This window comes from Ptychodera flava, chromosome 5 (genome assembly GCF_041260155.1).
Source record: "Ptychodera flava strain L36383 chromosome 5, AS_Pfla_20210202, whole genome shotgun sequence".
In the NCBI taxonomy this organism is placed as follows: Eukaryota; Metazoa; Hemichordata; class Enteropneusta; family Ptychoderidae; genus Ptychodera; species Ptychodera flava.
In genome coordinates this window covers 40702023-40725167 of record NC_091932.1, presented here as the reverse complement: position 1 = coordinate 40725167, position 23145 = coordinate 40702023, and the positions used below count along the sequence as shown (strand labels likewise).

Here is a 23145-nt window from a genome sequence, read left to right as displayed (position 1 = left end):
GTTTTCAGCCAGGTCAAGGTTTTATCTGCAGCTAATGAATACTCACTTTGTTCCAGTTTGGTCTGGGATATTTGTTCAACACCTTGCTCACTTGCTGTGACAACGGCTTGATCACTTGCTGTGACAACAACTTGATCACTTGCTGTGACAACAACTTGATCACTTGCTGTGACAACAACTTGATCACTTGCTGTGACAACAACTTGATCACTTGCTGTGACAACAACTTGATCACTTGCCGTGACAACAACTTGATCACTTGCTGTGACAACAACTTGATCACTTGCTGTGACAACAACTTGATCACTTGCTTGCTGTGACAAGGGAGGCTCTTCACCCTAACACACAAATCACATGTATCAGAAAAGATATTGATGCAAAAAATCTTTCCCACACTGATGTAACAGCAGTTTGCCATGGCTTTTGTATTTCCTTTGAATCAAGTACTTAACAATTTTTGCCATGTCTGTCAGATAGCATATTGAAATGTATAGTGACCATGATATACTGCTGTACTACAATGAGGTGTCTTAAAATATTCAAAAGTACATGTACACCTTAAAATCCTGTGATAGTAAGTAGCACTTTGGGTCAAGATATAATGCAGCACAGCACAATTCATTAACAACATTTCCAGGTCTACATTCTACTGAATCATAATGTACACACCGGTATATTTACATAAATACAGTATTGTATATTTTTACCTGGTGAATATATGTATATTACATGCCTCTTCACAGAGTTAATGGTTTATGACATTTAGTTACGTACATGCAGGGCATTCTCAAACATTTTACCATTATAGACCAGCATGAAACAGATTTTAATGAAAGTCAAAACAATAGTGCATGCATGGAAATTTAACATCCATGCATCTACCTTGATGTCAAAAATGTCAAAGGGGTTCACCAGACAGGGTAACTATAGAAACTGGTCTGTACATCATTGACACAGCCTGCTAACTCCCCGGATGTTCCTATTCAAATCAATTCACTGATTTGCACTCACATCGAGGCATGTAAGAAACAGAAGTTTGTTGTATTTCATTCTGATATTACTGATGGGTTGGCTTCAATCAAATCTTGTTGTATTTCATTCTGATATTACTGATGGGTTGGCTTCAATAAAAATCTCACTGTATTCCATAAGCTATGTCCAAAATATAGGCAGGTATGGACAAACAAAATCTAAATTTGAAGGTACAACTCCACGTTGGAATAAATTCAATGCAATCACTGCATTTGTACTATTGACAATTGAAAGCCATGCTTACAATAGCCCATACCTGACCCTATTTCCGTTAGCAGTACAGTGAGTGGTAGAAATGGGTCAGGGGACCAGAATAAGCACTGCCAATAAACTCTCTCAGCCAACAAGTGACTTTGGCATAGTTTACCAACTGCTATTGTTAAACCTTTAAGTATTTGCTAATTTTTGTGTTCCTGTTTAGTTCTGAGACTCATAGTGTATTTTCTTGTACCTTTAAATCCAAGTTACAATGACCATCGTCTTCTATCTCACCGTAAAATGTAACTGGCTGTACTCCCCCACCATCTCCTGAAAGGAAACAAAAATGATTTGTTTTAGCATTGAAAGAGCAAAAGTTTTGTTTTTTTGTCAAAAACATTTTACATGTGCTAAGGGGATGTGATCTTACCTGTTCATTACTTTAAATCATTTGACAGTTTTCAAAGTCATAGCAGTTTTATGCTTATTTGCATATTTAACAAAGTCTTCAATAAGAAAAGTACTTTAAGAAAGTTAATGAAACATTAACTAAGCAAAGACACAACACTAGCAATTAAGTGACATTCAGCATTTTTGGTGAGCTTTGGCTAATTTCTATATTTCATGCTATCACTTTAAGTGAAGTTATAGTGACCACACAAAATTTTATGAAACTTGATACATATATTTGTTCTAGTAATCAAAGTACTATGTTTTGATCGAGCAAAATGCTGCAGTTCCATGGGAAATGACTGGCACTGAGCATATTTGAGAAACACTTTTCAGATCTTGCTTTTGTCCCAGGCATGGCTGCACCAAATTTTTAGGTTTTTCAGTGCTGATCATAAAAAGATTTAGGTATGTTGTCCAAGAAAATGAAAGTTAATTCACAGACAACTTTGCTCCCTGCATGTACTGAAACATCTGTTTATATCTTCTTCATATCTGGTTAAACCATATAAGGAGCTTCATGTGGGGCATTAATCTTTATGGAGTGTACAATAACATTATTTACTTTTTGTTTCCCACATATAGTTGCAATCCAAATTCAAGGAACCACTTGCAGATGTTCCATGGCAATATCAAAGTAACCTATGGAATGCTAGCAGTTTTATTGTACATACATTGTACCCTGTGTATATTTCTTAGTAATCAGAAGTATGTCATATCTATTGTAAAAATGGCCAAATCACTGTTTGATGTGTCGTGTCAGCTCTATGGTATGAGGTACGAGGTGTCCCATTACAATAAATGTTACAGTAACAATAATGTTCATCAATGTCTTATACTTGCATTTTCTGAGATATCCATATATCCTGTGTCATTATTTCTATGCTAGTACATGTTTTATCATGAAGGTTGAACACACCTTGAGGACCTCTCTGTGTTTTTTTAATATTTTGCAGGCCTACTACTTTTGGGGCTCACTTTTAAGTTCTTGGTGAAAGAAATTTTTAAAGTCTTTGTTTATCAAAATCACAAATTGCATTATTCTCCATGGACTTAAAACTTTTAAAGCAGCGCTACCCATTTTGATTTACAAATACCAATAAATGTCAGGTAAGTTGTGATACTTTTAAGTACCAAAATTTGCACGGTAAGCCCTGATTTGTATCCTTGTTGTGGCAAAAGAATGGTTGAAAGTTTCACTGGGTTGTGAGCCGTGATCAATGACAAGACCGCCTTACTTCTGTGATAACTTGGCTAAAAAGCAATAACATAAACTGGCACATGTTGCCAAGCAAACACTGTGTGTGATGTTTTATGAGCAGAATTCAACTTACGATTAATGAAGAAAAGTTCAATTTCTTCAAACTTTGCCATGTCATACATAGCCTTCAACTGCAGTGTTGTTCCAACTGTTGCAGCAATCTTTCTCATTTCATCTGTTATCAGCAGTGGTTCCAGTGCTTTGGCCAGACTTCTAGATCTACAAGTCTGCTTTACTCTGTAGAGATAATAAAGTGTTAAAATCTTCAGCAATATTCCCAGGGATTCTGCTGTTACAGTTGTTGGATCCAGACCAACTTTTTCCACCCAGACTTTCTTTACGTCATTGCAACTGTCTTCATCTGCAAGCACATCTTGCACTCTGCGTTTCAGTCCTTGTTCACATACTCCCCATGCAGCCTTCACCTCATTCTCTTTCCTTTGCTGCAGCCTTTGAAGTTTTACTGAAACAGCTTGGGTTTGTTTTTCTAGTTCCCTGAGACGTTTTTGTAGCATCTCTTCATCCAAGGCTACTTTAACTTGGAAATCTGAAATAAGATATCACAAAGAAGGTGTGAATATATCTATTATATAAATTCACTTAATGACAGGTTCTTTCTTTGTTTGATATTTTCTTTCCTTTAATTTAAATTCTCATATGTGCACTATTGACTTTCAAAGTGCAGTAGCTTGTTTTCCTTAACAGACAAAAATAGAGTGGAGTTAATGTTGTAAAAGAAATATCAAGTGAAGTTAATTTAATTTGTGATCAGTCCTAAAGGACATTGTACACTACAGACACAAAAGGTGAAATGATTTTGTCAAGTCTGATAATTTTATCTTTGCAAACAGGCTGCTAATCAATTACATATACCCTACTTACTTTTTGATTAACAAACGATTACAATAGATATTATAGAAAGAATTCCTAATTCTTATGACATATTATGTTGGATACAAACTCATATTTACCTTTTCCCTCCAGGTCTTTGAAGTCTTTTTCATTTTCTTTATGAACTCGCCCTTTTAATAATGATGCAAATGTGGCAAAACTTGTAGTAACAGCTTCACATTTCATCATAGCAGTTTTCATAGCCTTTGCCTTCTTGAAAGCGACAGGTGTCTCTTCTAGATGTTGCGATATTTTCTCTGACAGTTTCCCCTCACTTGTTCTGACAACACAGTAATCAACCCACATATCTAAATATTTCATAACAAAGTGACCTAGATGAGAATCCTCATCGACTGAAGTTGGCAAACCAAATACCATCGCTTCCAAACCATGAAAGCTGTAATCCCAATAGTATGCTGAAGGCAGACAGAGATGAGACTGTTGTAGAGAAGTTAGTAGGGATTTTGTTGAGTGCCCTGGATGGAGATTTGGGTACACATACGGACTTTCTGATGCATCAGCTAAAATCTTCTGTTCAATCCTGCCAGCTTTTTCAGAGACTCCTTGTATCTTCCACTCTGGTTGGCTGCGATAATGTGCTTTTCGATGATTGGCCACAGTACCAATGGAAGCTGCAATAGACTTGCACCCTTCTATGGCCATCTGTGTATCCATCTGACCATATGTCAGTATGTGGTGTCGTGTGACTGGCCTTAACTTTGGATCTTTCACCCAGAAACACCTTGTCGTGGAAGAATCTCCTCATGTGGAATGTTTGACAAGTCTCTTCCCTGAAATTCGGCCCGGTATGCATTCTCAAAATAATCAAAGATGTAAGATCCAATGGAGAACAGTATATCTGCCTCACTTGCCATTTGCAGCATCTTTTCTTCAAATTCAGACGGACTGTACTCTTCAGCTTGCAGGTAGTTACGTTCTGGACAAGCATGATTGATGAAAACTAGCTTTGCGCCAGGAAAGAGTTTTCTCCTGATATCAGCAGCAGCACGTCCTGTCTTTGGAGCATAACCAACAACATATTGGACATTTTCTAATTTCTGCAGGTCTGGATAGCAGATTTCATGATACAGCAACCATTCTAACTTTGGAGGATCATCTCTGTGATCAGCTTTCTCTTTCCTCTGTGCTGGAATCAAGGTAACACCACAGTTCTCAGCATCTTTCTTCTGGTCATCACTGATTTTGACGTCAAGTACAGTAGAGTAGGCTATCAGATCTTCTCCTGCCTTGGACTTCCTTCACAGAAATCCTGGACAAGAGTTCTGTGAAATCCTGTCAGACCCAACTCATCTTTACTCCAGGAATCTCCAACAAATAATGCTGCAGGTTTAGAAGGCACCAGATGAAGGTTGGCTTTATGTTGGAAGAGACTTTCATGTATTGCAGATGCAGCATTGTGTGTCTTTGCATACAACCCAACCACATGTGTGATATTTTCTATCTTTGCTAGTCCTGGATAGTAATTGTAGTGATTGAGAAGCCAGGTGATTGTGGGTAGATCTTCATCTGGCTTAGACCATTTTGGCCGTGTAGCTGGAATCAAAGTAACTCCATATCGTGTTGCATCTTCCCTCTGTTCTTCACTCAGTTCAACATCAAGGACAGTACAGTAAATTGCTGACAACTTAGACTTCTTCTTCAGTGTATTTTCACAGATATCTGTGATCAGTTTCCAGTTTGCTGGGCAATATGAATTGTTCTTCCATGATGTTAAACAGAGTGCTGCAGATCTTGTCATTTTGTCTCTTGGTAAAATTCCAGATTCTGTTGTTAGCTAATCCTGAAAATATATTTAAAATGACAAAGAGCTGTACAATAGAATGTATTGAGTATCTCCATCAAAGTCACTCTCTGTTAAACAGTCGGCCAATAAGCTTCAAAGTTCAAGGTAAAAGATCTTTAGAAAATATGTTGGCATCATTTTTTGTAGAGTTGACAGTTCAGGAACAATGTTTTGATTGTATTTTAAAGCCAGTTGTTCTCTACACCTCAATTTATAGTAAACAAATGTAAAACATCACACATTTCAGCATAATATTATACAATCTTAGACTAATATTATATGTGCTGACACATTACCAACAGGACATAAGTCATACGGTTATTATTGCATAGGTGGTCTAGGGAGGCATTTTTACACACCTGACTTTGCTAAGGTTGAAATTTTACAATGTAAACACTTTACAGAAAAGGTCAACATTTTACAAAAAATAACTGAAACATGTCAACACAGTGGGCTACAGTGAGTAATACTTGTCTGATAGGTTTGAAATGTGACTTTACTACAGATACCTTAGGTTTATGTTACTTAGGTTATTTGCACATATTTTGGAGGATAATTTCTCATTTTTTTCCAAAAAATTCGTATCTGAAATTGGTTATCTGATATAACAAAATCATTCATAAAATATTAGTTAAGTGTAGATTACTTCTTTCAAGGAAGTGCATATGATGATCAAATATGCCTGCATTTCTAGACGAAAGCCATTTGTTTTTCTGGTCTATTTTTCTCTGATCAGTTTATTTCATAATTGAAATGACAAATGTTACTCCGAGTGATAAATTCCAATGTCCAGCATTAAGAATGTTCTATGAAATTATTGAAGACCAGATGACATCAGCTAATTTTAAATTGTTTTCCAGAAGCATCTCTCACAGTGTAATTACCATGTCATGTGTCAATAATTAATTAGACAGCTTGTGATCAGATCATGAACCCCCAGGCTAGGCTGAAACCTGCACTGCGAGGACTTTGTGCTCACTTCAAGTGCTCAGCAAATCATTTAGCCTCTGGTATGATAAGGCGTGTATAAACAACATGACAGTATTTAAATGTTGAGGATATGTATATATGTGGTACATAGCACTATCTGTGACCTTTTGAGTGCTGAGGTCAAATTCCGTGTAAAGAATATAGTGTTGTCATAAAATATTGTTATTCAGCTAGCATTACTTCTCACAATCTTGTTATCAGTTGACTTCAACAATCACAATAATGATTTACTATAATTTACAAAGCCTTCCTCTTGCAAACAGACATTGTAAATGAAAGACTCATGGTGTTCTTTATGTTTGCTGATCATCAAGGTCATCCTTTTATATGGGAAAGCTCAATTCAGAAACTGTAGTGGAATGCTGTGTTAATTTCAAGCTAATCATTGCCAATTTCATCAGAGATCATTTTGTCAGTCAAGTTGGATTTGTGTAAGCAACTTGTGACATATAAATCGTGCAATCTCATAAAACAAATGTATGGAAAAGATGTTTCCTTGACAGTGAACTCAAGAAATTTATTCCCAACATTCAACTATGACAACATTAGATGTTGGGTAATTTTTTTCATCTGACATAATTTAGAAGTATTACTGAATAAAATTCCAATCATTTTATTCAGTCACTACAAAGTTATTCTGCTTCTCTAAGTCCCCTTGGATGTTGTCCAGGGGGACTTTAATAGGTATGTCACAGACAGTAGTTTCTCTACTGTCTATGGTTTGGTTTATGTCCATGTGTCAATGTGTGCGTGCGTCCATTCACGCAGATATCTCAGACATGCCTGAGTCAATTCCTTTCAAACTAATGGCACAAGGATAATACACTATGACACACATATATGCATACGCATCATTTTGAGCATAATAAGTGCTCATTTGCATAATTTATGATTTTTGAAAAAAGAGTTCTGTTTCCAGAGAGATGTACATATATTGGTCACAAAGAAGCCTAATGGTGCACAAAGGCATATGGCCCATTTGCAGATGAGTTTTCATAATTAAGGTAATATGTCAAGAAGTACTGACTGGAAGTTGATGAAACTGGGTACAGATGTTGATATTGCATGGGGACAATCTGACAGCAATTTATTGCTCCTTCATAATTAAGGTGATATCTCGAGAAATACAGAGTCAAAAGTGATGAAACTTGGTGCAGATGTTGATATACCAGATGTCTAATAGTACACAAAACATACATGTGCCAATTCATTGCTAATTTGCATAGAGTTTATGAATTTTTGTAATTAAGGTAATGTGGCAAGAAATACTGAAGCAAAGTTGATGAAACTTTGTATGAACAAAGTGTGGTACAGATGTTGATTTCAGATTGCTTTTGATAAAAGTTTACAAAGACGTTATTACCACAATGTTATATTATTGAACATGTCCCATTTCAACCACCTAAAATGCCTATCCTACCACTGGGCCACAGCTCAGTTAACAGAACAAACACTTTGACTTGCACCATTCCATATGCACACCATACATAGGTATTTTTTTATTGCATCAGGTATACACACCATACATAGGTATTACACCATACATAGGTATGTTCTCACTGCATCAGGCGCCAAGTGGGGACTGTGTCATCAACAATGACTTGCTCTGTTGAATTTAGGACACTGCTCTCCAGTGGTATATTGAAGTAATTTATAGGTTAAAAAGAAACTATCTAAAACTGACAAAATTTACCAAATAAAAATTCACCTGATGCAACTCATAAGTGATACCTGTATGCTGGATAGCTACAATATATCTAGTACGGTAGGTATGGCAATGGGATAAGTTACAGAAGTTCGGAAGTTACAACTATTTTTTTAGCCCAGTGAAAATGGGTAACTCTGCAATTTTTAGGTTTTCTTGCCCATTTCCCTGGAGTAGATGATTGAATTATCTCATGATATAACATTGGTCAATTTATATTAACATTTGACAAAAGTGAACTGAGCCTTGCAGGTTGCTATCATCCACCTTATAGCTCTTGTTCTTTTACTTACCGGTACATGTAAAATTTCATGGAAAAACTTGCTTTGCTACAGAGCATGCATTTTTTATTTCATGGGGATCTTAAATTGAGTTAAGTCCACATTGTTTAGAATGATATGGGTAGATTAATGTTATTTCAGCCCCAAAGAGTTGTACATTTATTAAACTTCTTCTATAGTCTGTCTGATTTGTTAAGAAAGCAGCAATTAATTGGAACATCCATGGATCCTGGCATCTGTCAACTATAAACTTCACAACTCCTGCATTTATTAACATTTATAGTTCAAATATACAAACAGCATCCTAAAATCATGGCGATGTGTTCATGGGGATGCTGTTATTGATGAAATCGCTAAACTATATTAATTTTGGCAAATAGATAGCTAGTATACCATATCCATAGGAAATCAAATGGACATAAAATTTGCTTTCTGTAAGTTTTTAGAACGTTTTCTCTTTTGTTCTCTAGTTTTCTTTCAAAATCTGCTTCATTGTAAGCACTTAAATTAAGCCTGCGTAGCCTTCAAATTTTGCTTGTTCCTGGGGGATGACCCCTGAGATTTTTATTTTCCTTCTGGTCAAATCATTGATTTTTTACAAAACCACTCATTCAGTAGGTTTCAACTTGAGATTAGATGATAGATTCCTGGGGATTACACTATTCCAACCTCTCTAAAGAATAATGAAATTGAACATTCAAATTTGTAGGGTCTAGTCAGTTTAAGCTTTTTGAAAGACATCTTTTTGAGCATAATACCAGGCCAGACTACAAGTAACATGCGCGGTGTATTCTGTTCAATGGAAGTGTCATTGAAATATATATTTTTGCAAGGTATGTTGTATCAAAATCAAAGCAAGAAAAGTTTGTAACTTAATGTAAATGATTTATGATCCTAGATATCTTTCATATTGACCATCCACATAGTTTTGCAAAACATGTCTACCAGAGTGTAGAAGACAATCACATAATTATGAATTCAATTATGATAAATACAATCATCTGACAAAAAGGATCAACAATATTATCTATGACAGTTTCCACTTCAACTTCCATTTCCCTCTTCTGTTCTTGTTGTTTCAGAAAGGTCATTTTAGGTCACACTGACCTTTGCACCTAAGCTTTGCCATTACTCTGAGAGAAAATTGCTGATATTTGTCATATCATAATTTGCTTTCGTATTTCAATTTTGATCCTGTTCTCTGACAGTGTAATCAAAATCATAATTGTAAGTGACAACAATGTTCCAGTAAAGTCATAATGTTTGCTATTGAAAGTTTGAATGACCAGAGGAATTCACAATTCCTGTTGGCTTTGAGCCAGCAATCATGATAGTTAATTAGAGCACAAATTTTGAAACAACAACAAACAAGTGTAACATACCTAAGTCTCTGGATACTTATCTGTACTTTTACCACCAGGTCCTCAAAGTCACAGCTGACAAATTGATCTAAAATTAGTAAAAGCTACAAGGAAGTCAGACTGGTAGTGCTTGATTGTTGTACCTGTATGAACACAACACTGTATGTCATGTGATTCTACTGGCAGCCCTTGACATGATGAGGTCAAAGTTCAGTTTCCATACTGGTAGTTGTTAGAGTGTACGTGTTTAAATGGGCTTTTTCGAATCGGCATAACTCAGCCAAGTATACTGACAGTAATAATGTCCCTGTAAGTGTTGTCCTGTATCAAGTTTGTTTGACGACTATTTTAAATTTGTTTCAATTTTTACGCTCCCATATATGCATATGTATATATGCAAATGGGAGGTATTCGTATAAGGTGGCAAAATGGCGTCTGTGTGTATGTATGCAGGTATGTATGTATGTCTGTTAGTCCATCCACATCAAAAACTCCTAAACCATAGCACCTACTGTCTTAGTATTACTAGGGGTGGAGATGTGAATTTGTTAAAATGAACATGTCAGTGCCAAAAATATGCAAATGAGGGGGAAAAAAGGAAAAATCCTGCAAATGGCTAAAACTCAGTATAGCATTGGTCAGATTTGGTTGAAACTTGGTATGCAGATTTCTTTAGGTATTGTAAATTATGTGTGCAAAAATTGGGATGAAATTTGCATGTGTGTATTTTTAGGGAATTTTTTCCGTTTTTAGTCAAAAAATCTTGTTCTCAGAAATTGCTCGTCTGATTGCTATGAAACTTAATATTCATGTTCCTCAGAATGACCTCAGTCATGCTTGTACAAATTGTATTGATATTGTCATATTTGTAATTTAGGGCAATTTTCCCAATTTTTGATAAAAAATTTTTTAATCCAAAAACTGCTGATTTGATAGCTTTGATACATGTATTTGGTATACAGGTATCTAAGATTAATCTCAATATATTGAATTGAAGGTATGTTGAAACTGGCAATTTGTTTTTTATTTTTGGGGCAATTTTTGCCTTTTATGGTCAAAAAGTTTTTCTCCTAAAACTTCTGATCTAGTAGCTTTGATATCTAGTGTACAGGTTCCTAGGGTTTATGTTAATTAGATATATTTAAAATTAGGATGAAATCTGCAACTTTGTATTTTGGGAGGCAATTTTTCTCATTTTTGGTCAAAAAATCTGTTTCTCAAAATTTACCAGTCAAATTGCTTTGATATTTAGTAGACCGGTCCTTAGGGTTTTTGTTAATAAGATATATTGAAATTAACTTGAAATCCGGAATTTTGAATATTTGGGGTAACTTTGCGAAACTTTCAGTTTTACTGGGATATCTTTCATTTTGTATTTTTAAGATTTTTTTTTGGTAATTTTATACCTACTGGAACTAAGAGTATATAATGTGGTGACTTTGTAAGCATTTGATATGGTAAACTGTATTTGGTGTTGAAATGCGGTAAAAAAATCTTGGCAGATTTTGTAAAAATTCTAAACAAATGCCAATAAAAAATTCAGCCAGAGAAGGTTTGACAAAAAGAAAAGGTGGGAGAGTGGGGAAAAAAGAATGTACAGTGGATCGGATAAAAAAGATAATGTACCTCATCGATCTTCCAGACACCATCCCTTATCAAATGGTCCACCCCGATGTATTTTTGTGCACAATTAACCATGCAGTGTATTTTAGTTTAAGATGTCAAGTTAGGTAAGGATTTGAAAGGAATAGTCAAGTTCACCACAGTTTAACTTTATCTCTTGTGTCATCATCCTTGTGTAATTGGTTAAGTTTGTAAGTTGTTCCAGATGTGGATGTACCAGCTGTTCTGGAAGAAAACAATGTTTACTTTTTCCTGTAGGGTTTCTGAGTTGATGATTGTATGTTGAAATTTCTCCATGTATCTGGTGTATGGGCAAAGTGTAAACATTTGTTGCATGTTATGTATTTCAGTCTATGTCAAATATTGTACATAAAAAATCAAGAACAGATTACTGTGTGCTTGTAAAAGATAACATATTTGTCAATACATAAACTGCCTTGCAGATTGATTGTCTTAAATATTATCACAGAAGTAGAAAAGGAAAAGAAACTAATCAAAATGCTGTAACATATTCACTCTCAGTGCCTGTATAGGCCTATACTTAATTATTTTATCATTACATTCAGCTGTTTGCTATATCTTTATCACTCTCCATGGGCCATTGAGGCACACTTGGGGTCAATGTCATCACTCTGTGCCAGTCTGTGTATGTCAGTCTGTCTGTATGTATGTCCATGTTTCATACAATTGTTGACTTGTTTTGATAACTATATTGGAGCGAATAGTGATGTTGTCACTATTTTTGAAGTTGTAACAAAGTTGATTTTAATTGAAATATAAATACTTTGTATCATTTTGATATACATATGGATGGATCTATTAAATCTTACAATGGTAAAATAATCTTTTTACAATAACCTGTATGGCCTCAAAGGTTTTGTGACCTATTGTAGCTGTAGAAATATAAAAGACATGCTAGTACATGAAAATTATCAACCTTCACTTCCCCTAGTAAAAGCCTTCAGAGAAAGTATTCTCAACATGTTACACAGCTTAATGGTTTCAAAATGTCAATTTGTGTATTTCTTTTTCTATTTTCATACAGACCTTTCCTCTTGCCAATACAGGTGTTATACAAATTACCAGTCTGCAAGCATGATTAAACTCATTAACTTTTCTAACATAATTGTTGGCTATCTGAAACAGGAGAATTTTCATTCCATAGTTTTTCAGTCTGAAATGCAGCACATAACATTTTTCAGTTTGTTTGGGATGTTCGTGAAAACATTGAACTTGACAAACATGGGGAATTGATATTGTCTAAAAATGTAATCCTTTTGACAGGTTATGCATATATACGCCACAAATGTTCATTCAACTATGGTACATTATTTGTGTACATGTACTGTAACACTTACATGTATGGTGCATTTATATTGACGAGGGGGCCTGATGTGAAGTTACAGCATTTGTATTATCACCCAAGTACCCACAGTTGCAAATTTTAATAATTTCAATTTCCAATCTCCCGAAATATTTTGTAATTAAGTCTCCTTTCCTCATGACTACCAAAATTTTTTCACCCCTGTATTGTAAGGAAAGCTAGCTTGAAAGAGCGGACCAATCATAGCAAACTGGTTTCATGTTATGATATTTTGTTTGGTAGCCAGGTTTTGATTGGCATGTAAATTAACACCCTGTGAGCTTCCCCAGCATTGAAATGTTAAAATGTACTTCAAAATGTACCCAATAACTGTAATTTTTGATCAGATATGAAACTGACAATGAAATGGTGTTCAAATGCAAGAAATCTATGAAATTGTCCTTGAAGATCAAATGAACACAAATCAACATAGCCTTGATAGATTTCTAAGGTTGTATTAACAGTACAAAATGAAACTATTAGTTTTGTAATATATTTGAGTTAGGAATGTTGTAAGCTTCCAGGACAAATTTTAAGCAAATGGCCTGGACACAAAACTTTCAGTAAGACAAGGTTACTAATGTTTCATGTATGGTAGTAATTGCCAATGTAAATATGCCTTCAATTTTCAAATCATAATAACTTAATAAAAATATACAATATTTTGAATTGTTTTTATCACAGTAACTGCATATTAAATGAATATATTAAGTTTTCTCACCATGATTGCCTGTAAACAAAAAAAGGAAATTATTTTGTGGTACAGAAATATGTAAACGATGACATCTCAGATGTCTGTGTTTCACTAATATGTATTTCACAATCACATATATAATTAATAATTTTCAATAGACGTAGATCATAACATATGAGTGGACTGAAAGAATATGGGATTTCATGTTAAATAATGCACTATTTCCAACTTATGGCATGACTGCAGCAAACCTGACTAATTTGTATAATATGTTTTTTACATGTACAGAGCCATAACTCAGACATACTTCCACTAATAGGCATTCAAAGTTGGTACAAGGACATTGACCTATGTCATACAAATGCACATCAATTTGTTTCACGACATGTAGCAGTATCATGTCAATATTATTGAATTTTCGTAAGTAAGGCTTATATGTCAAGAAATACTGCATCAAATTTGATGAAACTTTGTACAGATGTTGATCTCATAGTGTTGTAAATAATTTAAATTAATTGCTAATTTGCGTTTACATGATGAACTTTTGTTTTAAGGGTAAATGTCCAGAAGCACTGCATCAAACTTTATAAAATATGGTACCGGCTATAATCTATCAGTGTTATGATAGGATGCAAAAATGTTTGGCAACATCCTGTTGATTAAATAATTTTAAATTAATTTTAAATTTTAGCTAATTCAAAAAGGCCTGTCCATTATTGCCTAAAATAATCAAATTTCTTACAAACAGCCCTCACAAACAATTCTTAAGGGACCAAATCGCTCTTTTTTACCTTTTTATGAGAACACGTGGACAGACATGTGTTTGTGACCCCTGAACAAAATGAACTACATGTACTCCCATTCCGATTACTTTCCTATGACAAGTAAAAATTACCACAATTTGAGAGAAAAATGCTGTCTTTATCTATGTGAAAGGCGCTGCCAACCAAGATCTCAGAAAAGCCTGAATGAGATCCAGAGTTTATGGAATAGTGTATTTCCAGCCAAGCATGGTGAGAATTGTACACTGAACTGGATTTTACAGAAAGATCAGAGTGCTAGCAGAGTATAGAAGGTGAATACAGTTCATCAGTATTTCAGCATTTTTCAAGTTGTTGAACAGCGCAACTCTTCATATAAAACCAAATTCATGAAAAAAGAATCACTTTTTCCCTTCAATCCTGAAGGTCACACACAGAAGAGCATAATCACTTTCATTTAAATCTGTACCATACTTTGCTATCAGTGAAGGTGATACCATTTGTCTGTTTCATATATGGGTAAATATCTCGCTCAGGTAATACTCCAGTTTCAAAACTTTATTAATCCTATTTAGATTGGTACCAGTATCTTGCTCAGGTAATACTCCAGTTTCAAAACTTTATTAATCCTATTTAGATTGGTACCAGTATGTCTCGCTCAGGTAATACTCCAGTTTCAAAACTTTATCAATCCTATTTAGATTGGTACCAGTATGTCTCGCTCAGGTAATACTCCAGTTTCAAAACTTTATTGATCCTATTTAGATTGGTACCAGTATGTCTTGCTCAGGTAATGCTCCAGTTTCAAAACTTTATTAATCCTATTTAGATTGGTACCAGTATATCTTACTCAGGTAATACTCCAGTTTCAAAACTTTATTAATCCTATTTAGATTGGTACCAGTATATCTTACTCAGGTAATACTCCAGTTTCAAAACTTTATTGATCCTATTTAGATTGGTACCAGTATATCTTGCTCAGGTAATACTCCAGTTTCAAAACTTTATTGATCCTATTTAGATTGGTACCAGTATATCTTACTCAGGTAATACTCCAGTTTCAAAACTTTATTGATCCTATTTAGATTGGTACCAGTATATCTTGCTCAGGTAATACTCCAGTTTCAAAACTTTATTGATCCTATTTAGATTGGTACCAGTATATCTTGCTCAGGTAATGCTCCAGTTTCAAAACTTTATTAATCCTATTTAGATTGGTACCAGTATATCTTACTCAGGTAATACTCCAGTTTCAAAACTTTATTAATTCTATTTAGATTGGTACCAGTATATCTTGCTCAGGTAATACTCCAGTTTCAAAACTTTATTGATCCTATTTAGATTGGTACCAGTATATCTTGCTCAGGTAATACTCCAGTTTCAAAACTTTATTAATCCTATTTAGATTGGTACCAGTATATCTTGCTCAGGTAATACTCCAGTTTCAAAACTTTATTAATTCTATTTAGATTGGTACCAGTATATCTTGCTCAGGTAATACTCCAGTTTCAAAACTTTATTAATCCTATTTAGATTGGTACCAGTATGTCTTGCTCAGGTAATACTCCAGTTTCAAAACTTTATTAATTCTATTTAGATTGGTACCAGTATGTCTTGCTCAGGTAATACTCCAGTTTCAAAACTTTATTAATTCTATTTAGATGGGTACCAGTATATCTTGCTCAGGTAAATACTCCAGTTTCAAAACTTTATTAATTCTATTTAGATTGGTACCAGTATATCTTACTCAGGTAATACTCCAGTTTCAAAACTTTATTAATTCTATTTAGATGGGTACCAGTATATCTTGCTCAGGTAATACTCCAGTTTCAAAACTTTATTAATTCTATTTAGATTGGTACCAGTATATCTCGCTCAGGTAATACTCCAGTTTCAAAACTTTATTAATTCTATTTAGATTGGTACCAGTATATCTTACTCAGGTAATACTCCAGTTTCAAAACTTTATTAATTCTATTTAGATGGGTACCAGTATATCTTGCTCAGGTAATACTCCAGTTTCAAAACTTTATTAATCCTATTTAGATGGGTACCAGTATATCTTGCTCAGGTAATACTCCAGTTTCAAAACTTTATTAATTCTATTTAGATTGGTACCAGTATATCTTACTCAGGTAATACTCCAGTTTCAAAACTTTATTATTCTATTTAGATGGGTACCAGTATATCTTGCTCAGGTAATACTCCAGTTTCAAAACTTTATTAATTCTATTTAGATTGGTACCAGTATATCTCGCTCAGGTAATACTCCAGTTTCAAAACTTTATTAATTCTATTTAGATTGGTACCAGTATATCTTACTCAGGTAATACTCCAGTTTCAAAACTTTATTAATTCTATTTAGATGGGTACCAGTATATCTTGCTCAGGTAATACTCCAGTTTCAAAACTTTATTAATTCTATTTAGATTGGTACCAGTATATCTCGCTCAGGTAATACTCCAGTTTCAAAACTTTATTAATTCTATTTAGATTGGTACCAGTATATCTTACTCAGGTAATACTCCAGTTTCAAAACTTTATTAATTCTATTTAGATGGGTACCAGTATATCTTGCTCAGGTAATACTCCAGTTTCAAAACTTTATTAATCCTATTTAGATGGGTACCAGTATATCTTGCTCAGGTAATACTCCAGTTTCAAAACTTTATTAATTCTATTTAGATTGGTACCAGTATATCTTACTCAGGTAATACTCCAGTTTCAAAACTTTATTAATTCTATTTAGATGGGTACCAGTATATCTTGCTCAGGTAATACTCCAGTTTCAAAACTTTATTAATTCTATTTAGATTGGTACCAGTATATCTCGCTCAGGTAATACTCCAGTTTCAAAACTTTATTAATTCTATTTAGATTGGTACCAGTATATCTTACTCAGGTAATACTCCAGTTTCAAAACTTTATTAATTCTATTTAGATGGGTACCAGTATATCTTGCTCAGGTAATACTCCAGTTTCAAAACTTTATTAATTCTATTTAGATTGGTACCAGTATATCTCGCTCAGGTAATACTCCAGTTTCAAAACTTTATTAATTCTATTTAGATTGGTACCAGTATATCTTACTCAGGTAATACTCCAGTTTCAAAACTTTATTAATTCTATTTAGATGGGTACCAGTATATCTTGCTCAGGTAATACTCCAGTTTCAAAACTTTATTAATTCTATTTAGATTGGTACCAGTATATCTCGCTCAGGTAATACTCCAGTTTCAAAACTTTATTGATCCTATTTAGATTGGTACCAGTATGCATGTATCTTGCTCAGGTAATGCTCCTTCAGAAAACAGACTATGTAACAGTGTATATTCAGCCAAGTATTGTGAGAGTTGTACACTGAACTTGGCGGAGAGATCCAAGTGCAAGCAGAGTATAGAGGTTGAATACAGATAATTAGTTTTTCAGCATGTTTCAAGTTGTCAAACAGCACAACTCTTTATATAAAATAAAATTCATGAAAATATAGTCACTTTTTTCCCTTCAATCTTGAAGGTCACACAGAGAAGAGTGCTTTCATTTTCATTTGACTCAGTAGCGTAGATATCCTTTGCTATCAGTGAAGGTGATACCTTTGTCTGCTTCATGTTACATTTATATACTAAATGTAAATATACATACAATGCCTCCAATGATGAAAATCTTGAAAAAATTTGATTGCTTTACATGAAAAGTAGTACAGAGTTGAATTGTATGTTTGCTGATATGCAGTCATTAGCTGGCACAGGTCAGTTGACATCAAACAAAGTTTAGCATAATTTAGAAATAGTTTACATCTTTTGAAGTACATTTGTCATAGAGAAGTATCTGGATTTCAAAGATTTTGTCTAAAATAAGTTTTCAAGGTACAGATATAGTAATTCAACCTGTACTGTAAAAAACTATGAGCCTCACCATGTCATTGACAGAATTTTTTTGATTGGGTGTCTTGCTTAGAATGTAAAAACATCATTTGCTTTGATAGTTCACAATTGTACACTACTGAGAGCTGATGTGCTAAAACTTTGCTGCTGTCCACTTTGCAGAGCTGGATTCTCAGGTTCAGAGCCACAAGCCAAAGATCCAGACTGACAATGAGGATATAACTTGGAGGAAATTTAGTCACAGGCAAAAGATCCAGACTGACACTCAGAGGATCAATCTAGTGTGGAGGAAATTTGACCAGCAAAGATCCAGACTGACACTCAGAGCATATAGCATGGAGGAAATTGGACCACAGGCAAAAGATTTAGACTGACACTGAGGGTCAGGCTAGAGTGGAGGAAATTTGACCAGCAAAGATCCAGACTGACACTCAGAGCATATAGCAATGGAGGAAATTGGACCACAGGCAAAAGATTTAGACTGACACTGAGGATCAAGCTAGTGTGGAGGAAATTTGACCAGCAAAGATCCAGACTGATACTCAGAGCATATAGCAATGGAGGAAATTGGACCACAGGCAAAAGATTTAGACTGACACTGAGATCAAGCTAGTGTGGAGGAAATTTGACCAGCAAAGATCCAGACTGATACTCAGAGCATATAGCAATGGAGGAAATTGGACCACAGGCAAAAGATTTAGACTGACACTGAAGGTCAGGCTAGAGTGGAGGAAATTTGACCAGCAAAGATCCAGACTGACACTCAGCATGGAGGAAATTGGACCACAGGCAAAAGATCCAGACTGACACTCAGAGGATCAATCTAGTGTGGAGGAAATTTGACCAGCAAAGATCCAGACTGACACTCAGAGCATATAGCATGGAGGAAATTGGACCACAGGCAAAAGATTTAGACTGACACTGAGGGTCAGGCTAGAGTGGAGGAAATTTGACCAGCAAAGATCCAGACTGACACTGAGGGTCAGGCTAGTGTGGAGGAAATTCTCAGTGACATTTGCTGCTTAGAAGAGATTGATGTACTCCGTTTGCTTGGCCATTTCATGTTCCATCTGTCCTTGGATATAATCTCATATACTACAGGTTTGTGCTCACAATAACTACATTTTCATAGATCTTGTAAAAACTCATACACCATTAGAATATGGAATATAGAAGTCAAAATTGCACCACATGACGGAAAAGCAGTTTACTTTTATGTTTCAGTAGACTTGACAGTTACATGTAAATCTACATTGAATACCATACTGATTATTTTTCCTATGATGAAAAACCATTGTTCTGAAGAGAAAATGTACAAAAACAATTTTAAAGGGACAAAGTCCACCATTTTTCATGAATTTTGTTTGTTGCAAGATACTTCTTATATTGTTTGACATGTTGAAAGATACTGAATAAATGGGTGACCATACATATATTCGACCCCGGTTTTAGACAAATAAAACGATCGCAAAAATGAATTATTGGTCATGACCATTAATTCATTTTCGCGATGGTTTCATGTATCGTGTCTAAAACTGGGGTCAAATATATGCATGGTCACCCATTCATTCAGTATCTTTCAACATGTCAAACAAAATAAGTAGTATCTCGTGTCAAACAAAATTCATGAAAAATGGCCAACTTTGTCCCTTCAAGGCACACATTTTACAGCTTTGTCTCTGATTTGGTTTTAAACTTTTTGAGATTTACAAACTTAAAATTGTTGCTAAAATAGCTTTGAACTTTTTGAAAGTTGCAAACTTTCAAATTTTGTACTTTGTCAAGTCTGATTGTTGATGTAAACTATTCTGGGAATATAGAAACATTGCCAAAATATTATATGTCTGGAAATTCATTTTTGAGAGTCTGTATCTTTTCTTAGTGATGGATCCTTGCCAGCTTCCTGATGCCTGTCTAAATTGTGGTACATGTGTGAAAGTTCCAAACTCCTGCACAGAAAACACCTGCCTTTGAGCAAAGTGTTTCACTGGTGATTGCTGTGAACAGCGTAAGTACAAATCAAATCATCTTAAACATCTTTCATTTCGTATTTCAAGAAATTGGTGCACCTCTCCTTTCTTTTGATATTGAGGACGAAAAATCTGAGTTTTGAGTAAAAATCAACAACTCCTGGAAAATTGAAAAAAAAATTGGAAACTTACTGGAATTTTGACATTCTGTCTGTGCGTGAACCGTAATAATCTGTGAGTGCATTGGTTTGTAAAGAAATTTCAACCTAAGGACAGTGATTGAGAAGGCGGAAACCACCTAATATGTGAAAATGCCCCATTCCAACTAAAATGAATGGGCCATTTTGAATTTCAATCCGCCATTTCTTAGTAAATTGTAATGGGCCCAACACTTATAGAATACTCAACCAAAAATTTCAACAAAATCAACTCTTTATTGTGAATTTATTACACAGCATATGTTTTTATAATTCTCTTTTTTCATGGAGTTTCCTCAGAGAGTTTTCATAGTCTTGGTCTTTCAAGCCTTTTTCTTCACATCAAACCCGCAGCAGTCTTTCCCAATGGAGTGCCATGGTGAAAGCCAGTTTCTAAGCGTACAATTACAAAAGACACAGGTTTTTGTGCGATTCTTCAGTGACGTTACACATGATATGTAAATGTTCACAGCTCTATTTTTAAAAATTTCAGCTCAAACAAATTTGCACCAAATTTTCCAAAATTTCAGACTTTAACACATGATATAATCACCCAGAGCCCCTAGCATGGATACGGTTATCTGTTCCAGTACACACAATTTTTGAACAGGCAAATATCCACTTTGTCATTTTGTGAAACTTTGAAGGGTTTTACGGCGATATCTCATAAATGGTATGCAATTTCTTTAAACGCATGCTTATCTATATTCTCATCTATGACTTCAGTAAATATTCCAAATATTGGCTCAATTGGTTGACAATTGAGAGAGTTGTAAGATTTTGAACATTTTCAAAATGCCAGAAGTCAAAAATCCAGAGAATACAACAGAACGGTAAGATTTTGCACGTGCAAATTCAACCGCGCATTTGGAATGTTACCAGCAATAGCAAACTGAATGTTGATTGGTACTGCGTTCACAATATATTTTATGTCTCTTGCAGGCTTGACAGAAGTCGGTCGATATCACAGCAGTGTACTACAGGAGGCCATGGCATGTTGGAGACCTTGAGCTGAAATGACAGGATTCACCTATCATCTGGCACTTGCAGACATCTAGGGTATTCATGAAGTCTTTCTCAACTTTGAAGCCCATACACACTGTACTCTGCCGAAATGCATCTAAAAGGAGCATTTACAGCTTGACCATTAAACTTTATTTGGGACTGAACTCCTATACTGCCTGGATTGATCTCAATATCCTTACAAAAAGTTTAACTTTTCCGTCACTGTAAATTTCTACCTCTTTAAGGAGCCTACTGCTGTTTATAGACACTACACTGACAGTTGCACATCTGATGTAATTTTCTGATTTAACAAGAATGGCATAATACGGATTAGCAGACAGGACGCTCTTCAAATTCTCAAAGTCACAAGGAATTTGAGGTCCAACTCATTTTGACAGATTTTTGTACATTAAAGATGTTATAACTTTTAATCATCTTCTGCACCTCTATCGTTGGTTCAAATGCTTTCAACACAGTTTTACCAAATGTCCTGGCTGTGCATGACACTGATTGACAATATGCTTCATACGCATCATAAACGACATTGAGGAACCTACATCAGTCGGAAATGTTTGATGTAACCCGAAATAATAAGAAAATACTTTGAAGCCAACGTACTCACTCCAGTGTGTGTGTTTTATTGTTAGTGGTTAAATTTATTATTAATGTATGACTATCACCGTACAATATATTAAGGCCTGATGAGCTGTAATATGAATAAATTTTATGAAGTTTCAGAGGACGTTAACATTCTCAGATGTTTTTGTTAATTCTGTGCATTAAATGAGATTGCCTCAATGAATATTATGAGGAAACTTGATTGTAAAAAAACAGCATATATATTAAAGGCATTAGCTGTATCTCTTCGAATTATTTTTATGTCACGATTTCAAGTCAAAGGTTACTCCAGCCAAACTGCTCCCCAAAGTATGGCCACATAAAGTTTCAAATATTGGTGAAGAATATACAACGTAGATTTTAACAATAATATAATTTTTGTCTTGCAAGCCAAATATGGCTGCCAGCAGTGGGAACACGTATGTGCTTGAATTTGATAGATCCAATCTGTTGCCATGGACTGATAAAATATTTCAGAAGTGATTTGACTTTATGACAAGGAATGCAATACATATCTTCGAAAGAGTGATGATATATATTGGCAAGCGAATTGCAGAAAAGATACAGCTAGTGGGTTTTAATCAGATATTATATTTGAATTATCCATCACTTTTGAAAACATTAATTATTGCAAAGAAAATAGAAACTGCAATGTATCAGTGGGGTATATCCAGTTCCATGTAATTGAATGGCTGTAATCATATTTTGTCGATAAAGATTAATAAATGTGAGGTATATGCACAATTTTCATTGCATTTTGATTCACATGGATGCAGCGGCCATATTTGAGTGCGATACTACTTTATATCACTCATCTGGTGAAAACTTGCATATAAAATCATAGTAAATGGTTTGTAAAACTTGTATACATACCCTACAATGATGTCATCTGCGAAGGCTTATTAGTCCCCACGGACACCGTCCGGGGGACTTATAGGTTTGGTCATGTCCGTGCGTGCGTCCGTCCGTGCGTGCGTCCGTCCGTCCGTCCGTTCACGCAGATATCTCAGAGATGCCTGGAGCGATTTCATTCAAACTTGGTACAAGGATTACTTCA

At 34.9% G+C, this 23145-nt stretch overlaps 1 protein-coding gene and 1 long non-coding RNA gene across 3 annotated transcripts in view; one reads left to right on the top strand and one right to left on the bottom strand.

Annotated features, from left to right (window-relative positions):
• Positions 1-10144, bottom strand: part of LOC139133946 (kinectin-like) — a 34567-nt gene extending 24423 nt beyond the window's left edge. The window contains exons 1-5 of the mRNA XM_070700766.1: positions 9995-10144; positions 3913-5633; positions 3015-3488; positions 1484-1560; positions 47-338 (exon numbers count right to left, since the gene is read on the bottom strand). Of these exons, the coding sequence (XP_070556867.1) occupies positions 47-338; positions 1484-1560; positions 3015-3488; positions 3913-4507 (1438 nt within the window). The 5' untranslated portion in view covers positions 4508-5633; positions 9995-10144. The remainder of the gene's footprint in view (positions 1-46; positions 339-1483; positions 1561-3014; positions 3489-3912; positions 5634-9994) is intronic.
• The window catches only part of LOC139133947 (uncharacterized), a 45884-nt gene extending 23052 nt beyond the window's left edge, over positions 1-22832 (top strand). For both annotated transcript variants that reach the window (XR_011552681.1, XR_011552680.1), the window contains 3 exons: positions 18461-19399; positions 20181-20306; positions 21408-22832. This is a non-coding gene — a long non-coding RNA (uncharacterized lncRNA). The remainder of the gene's footprint in view (positions 1-18460; positions 19400-20180; positions 20307-21407) is intronic.
• The last annotated feature ends 313 nt before the right edge of the window (positions 22833-23145 follow it).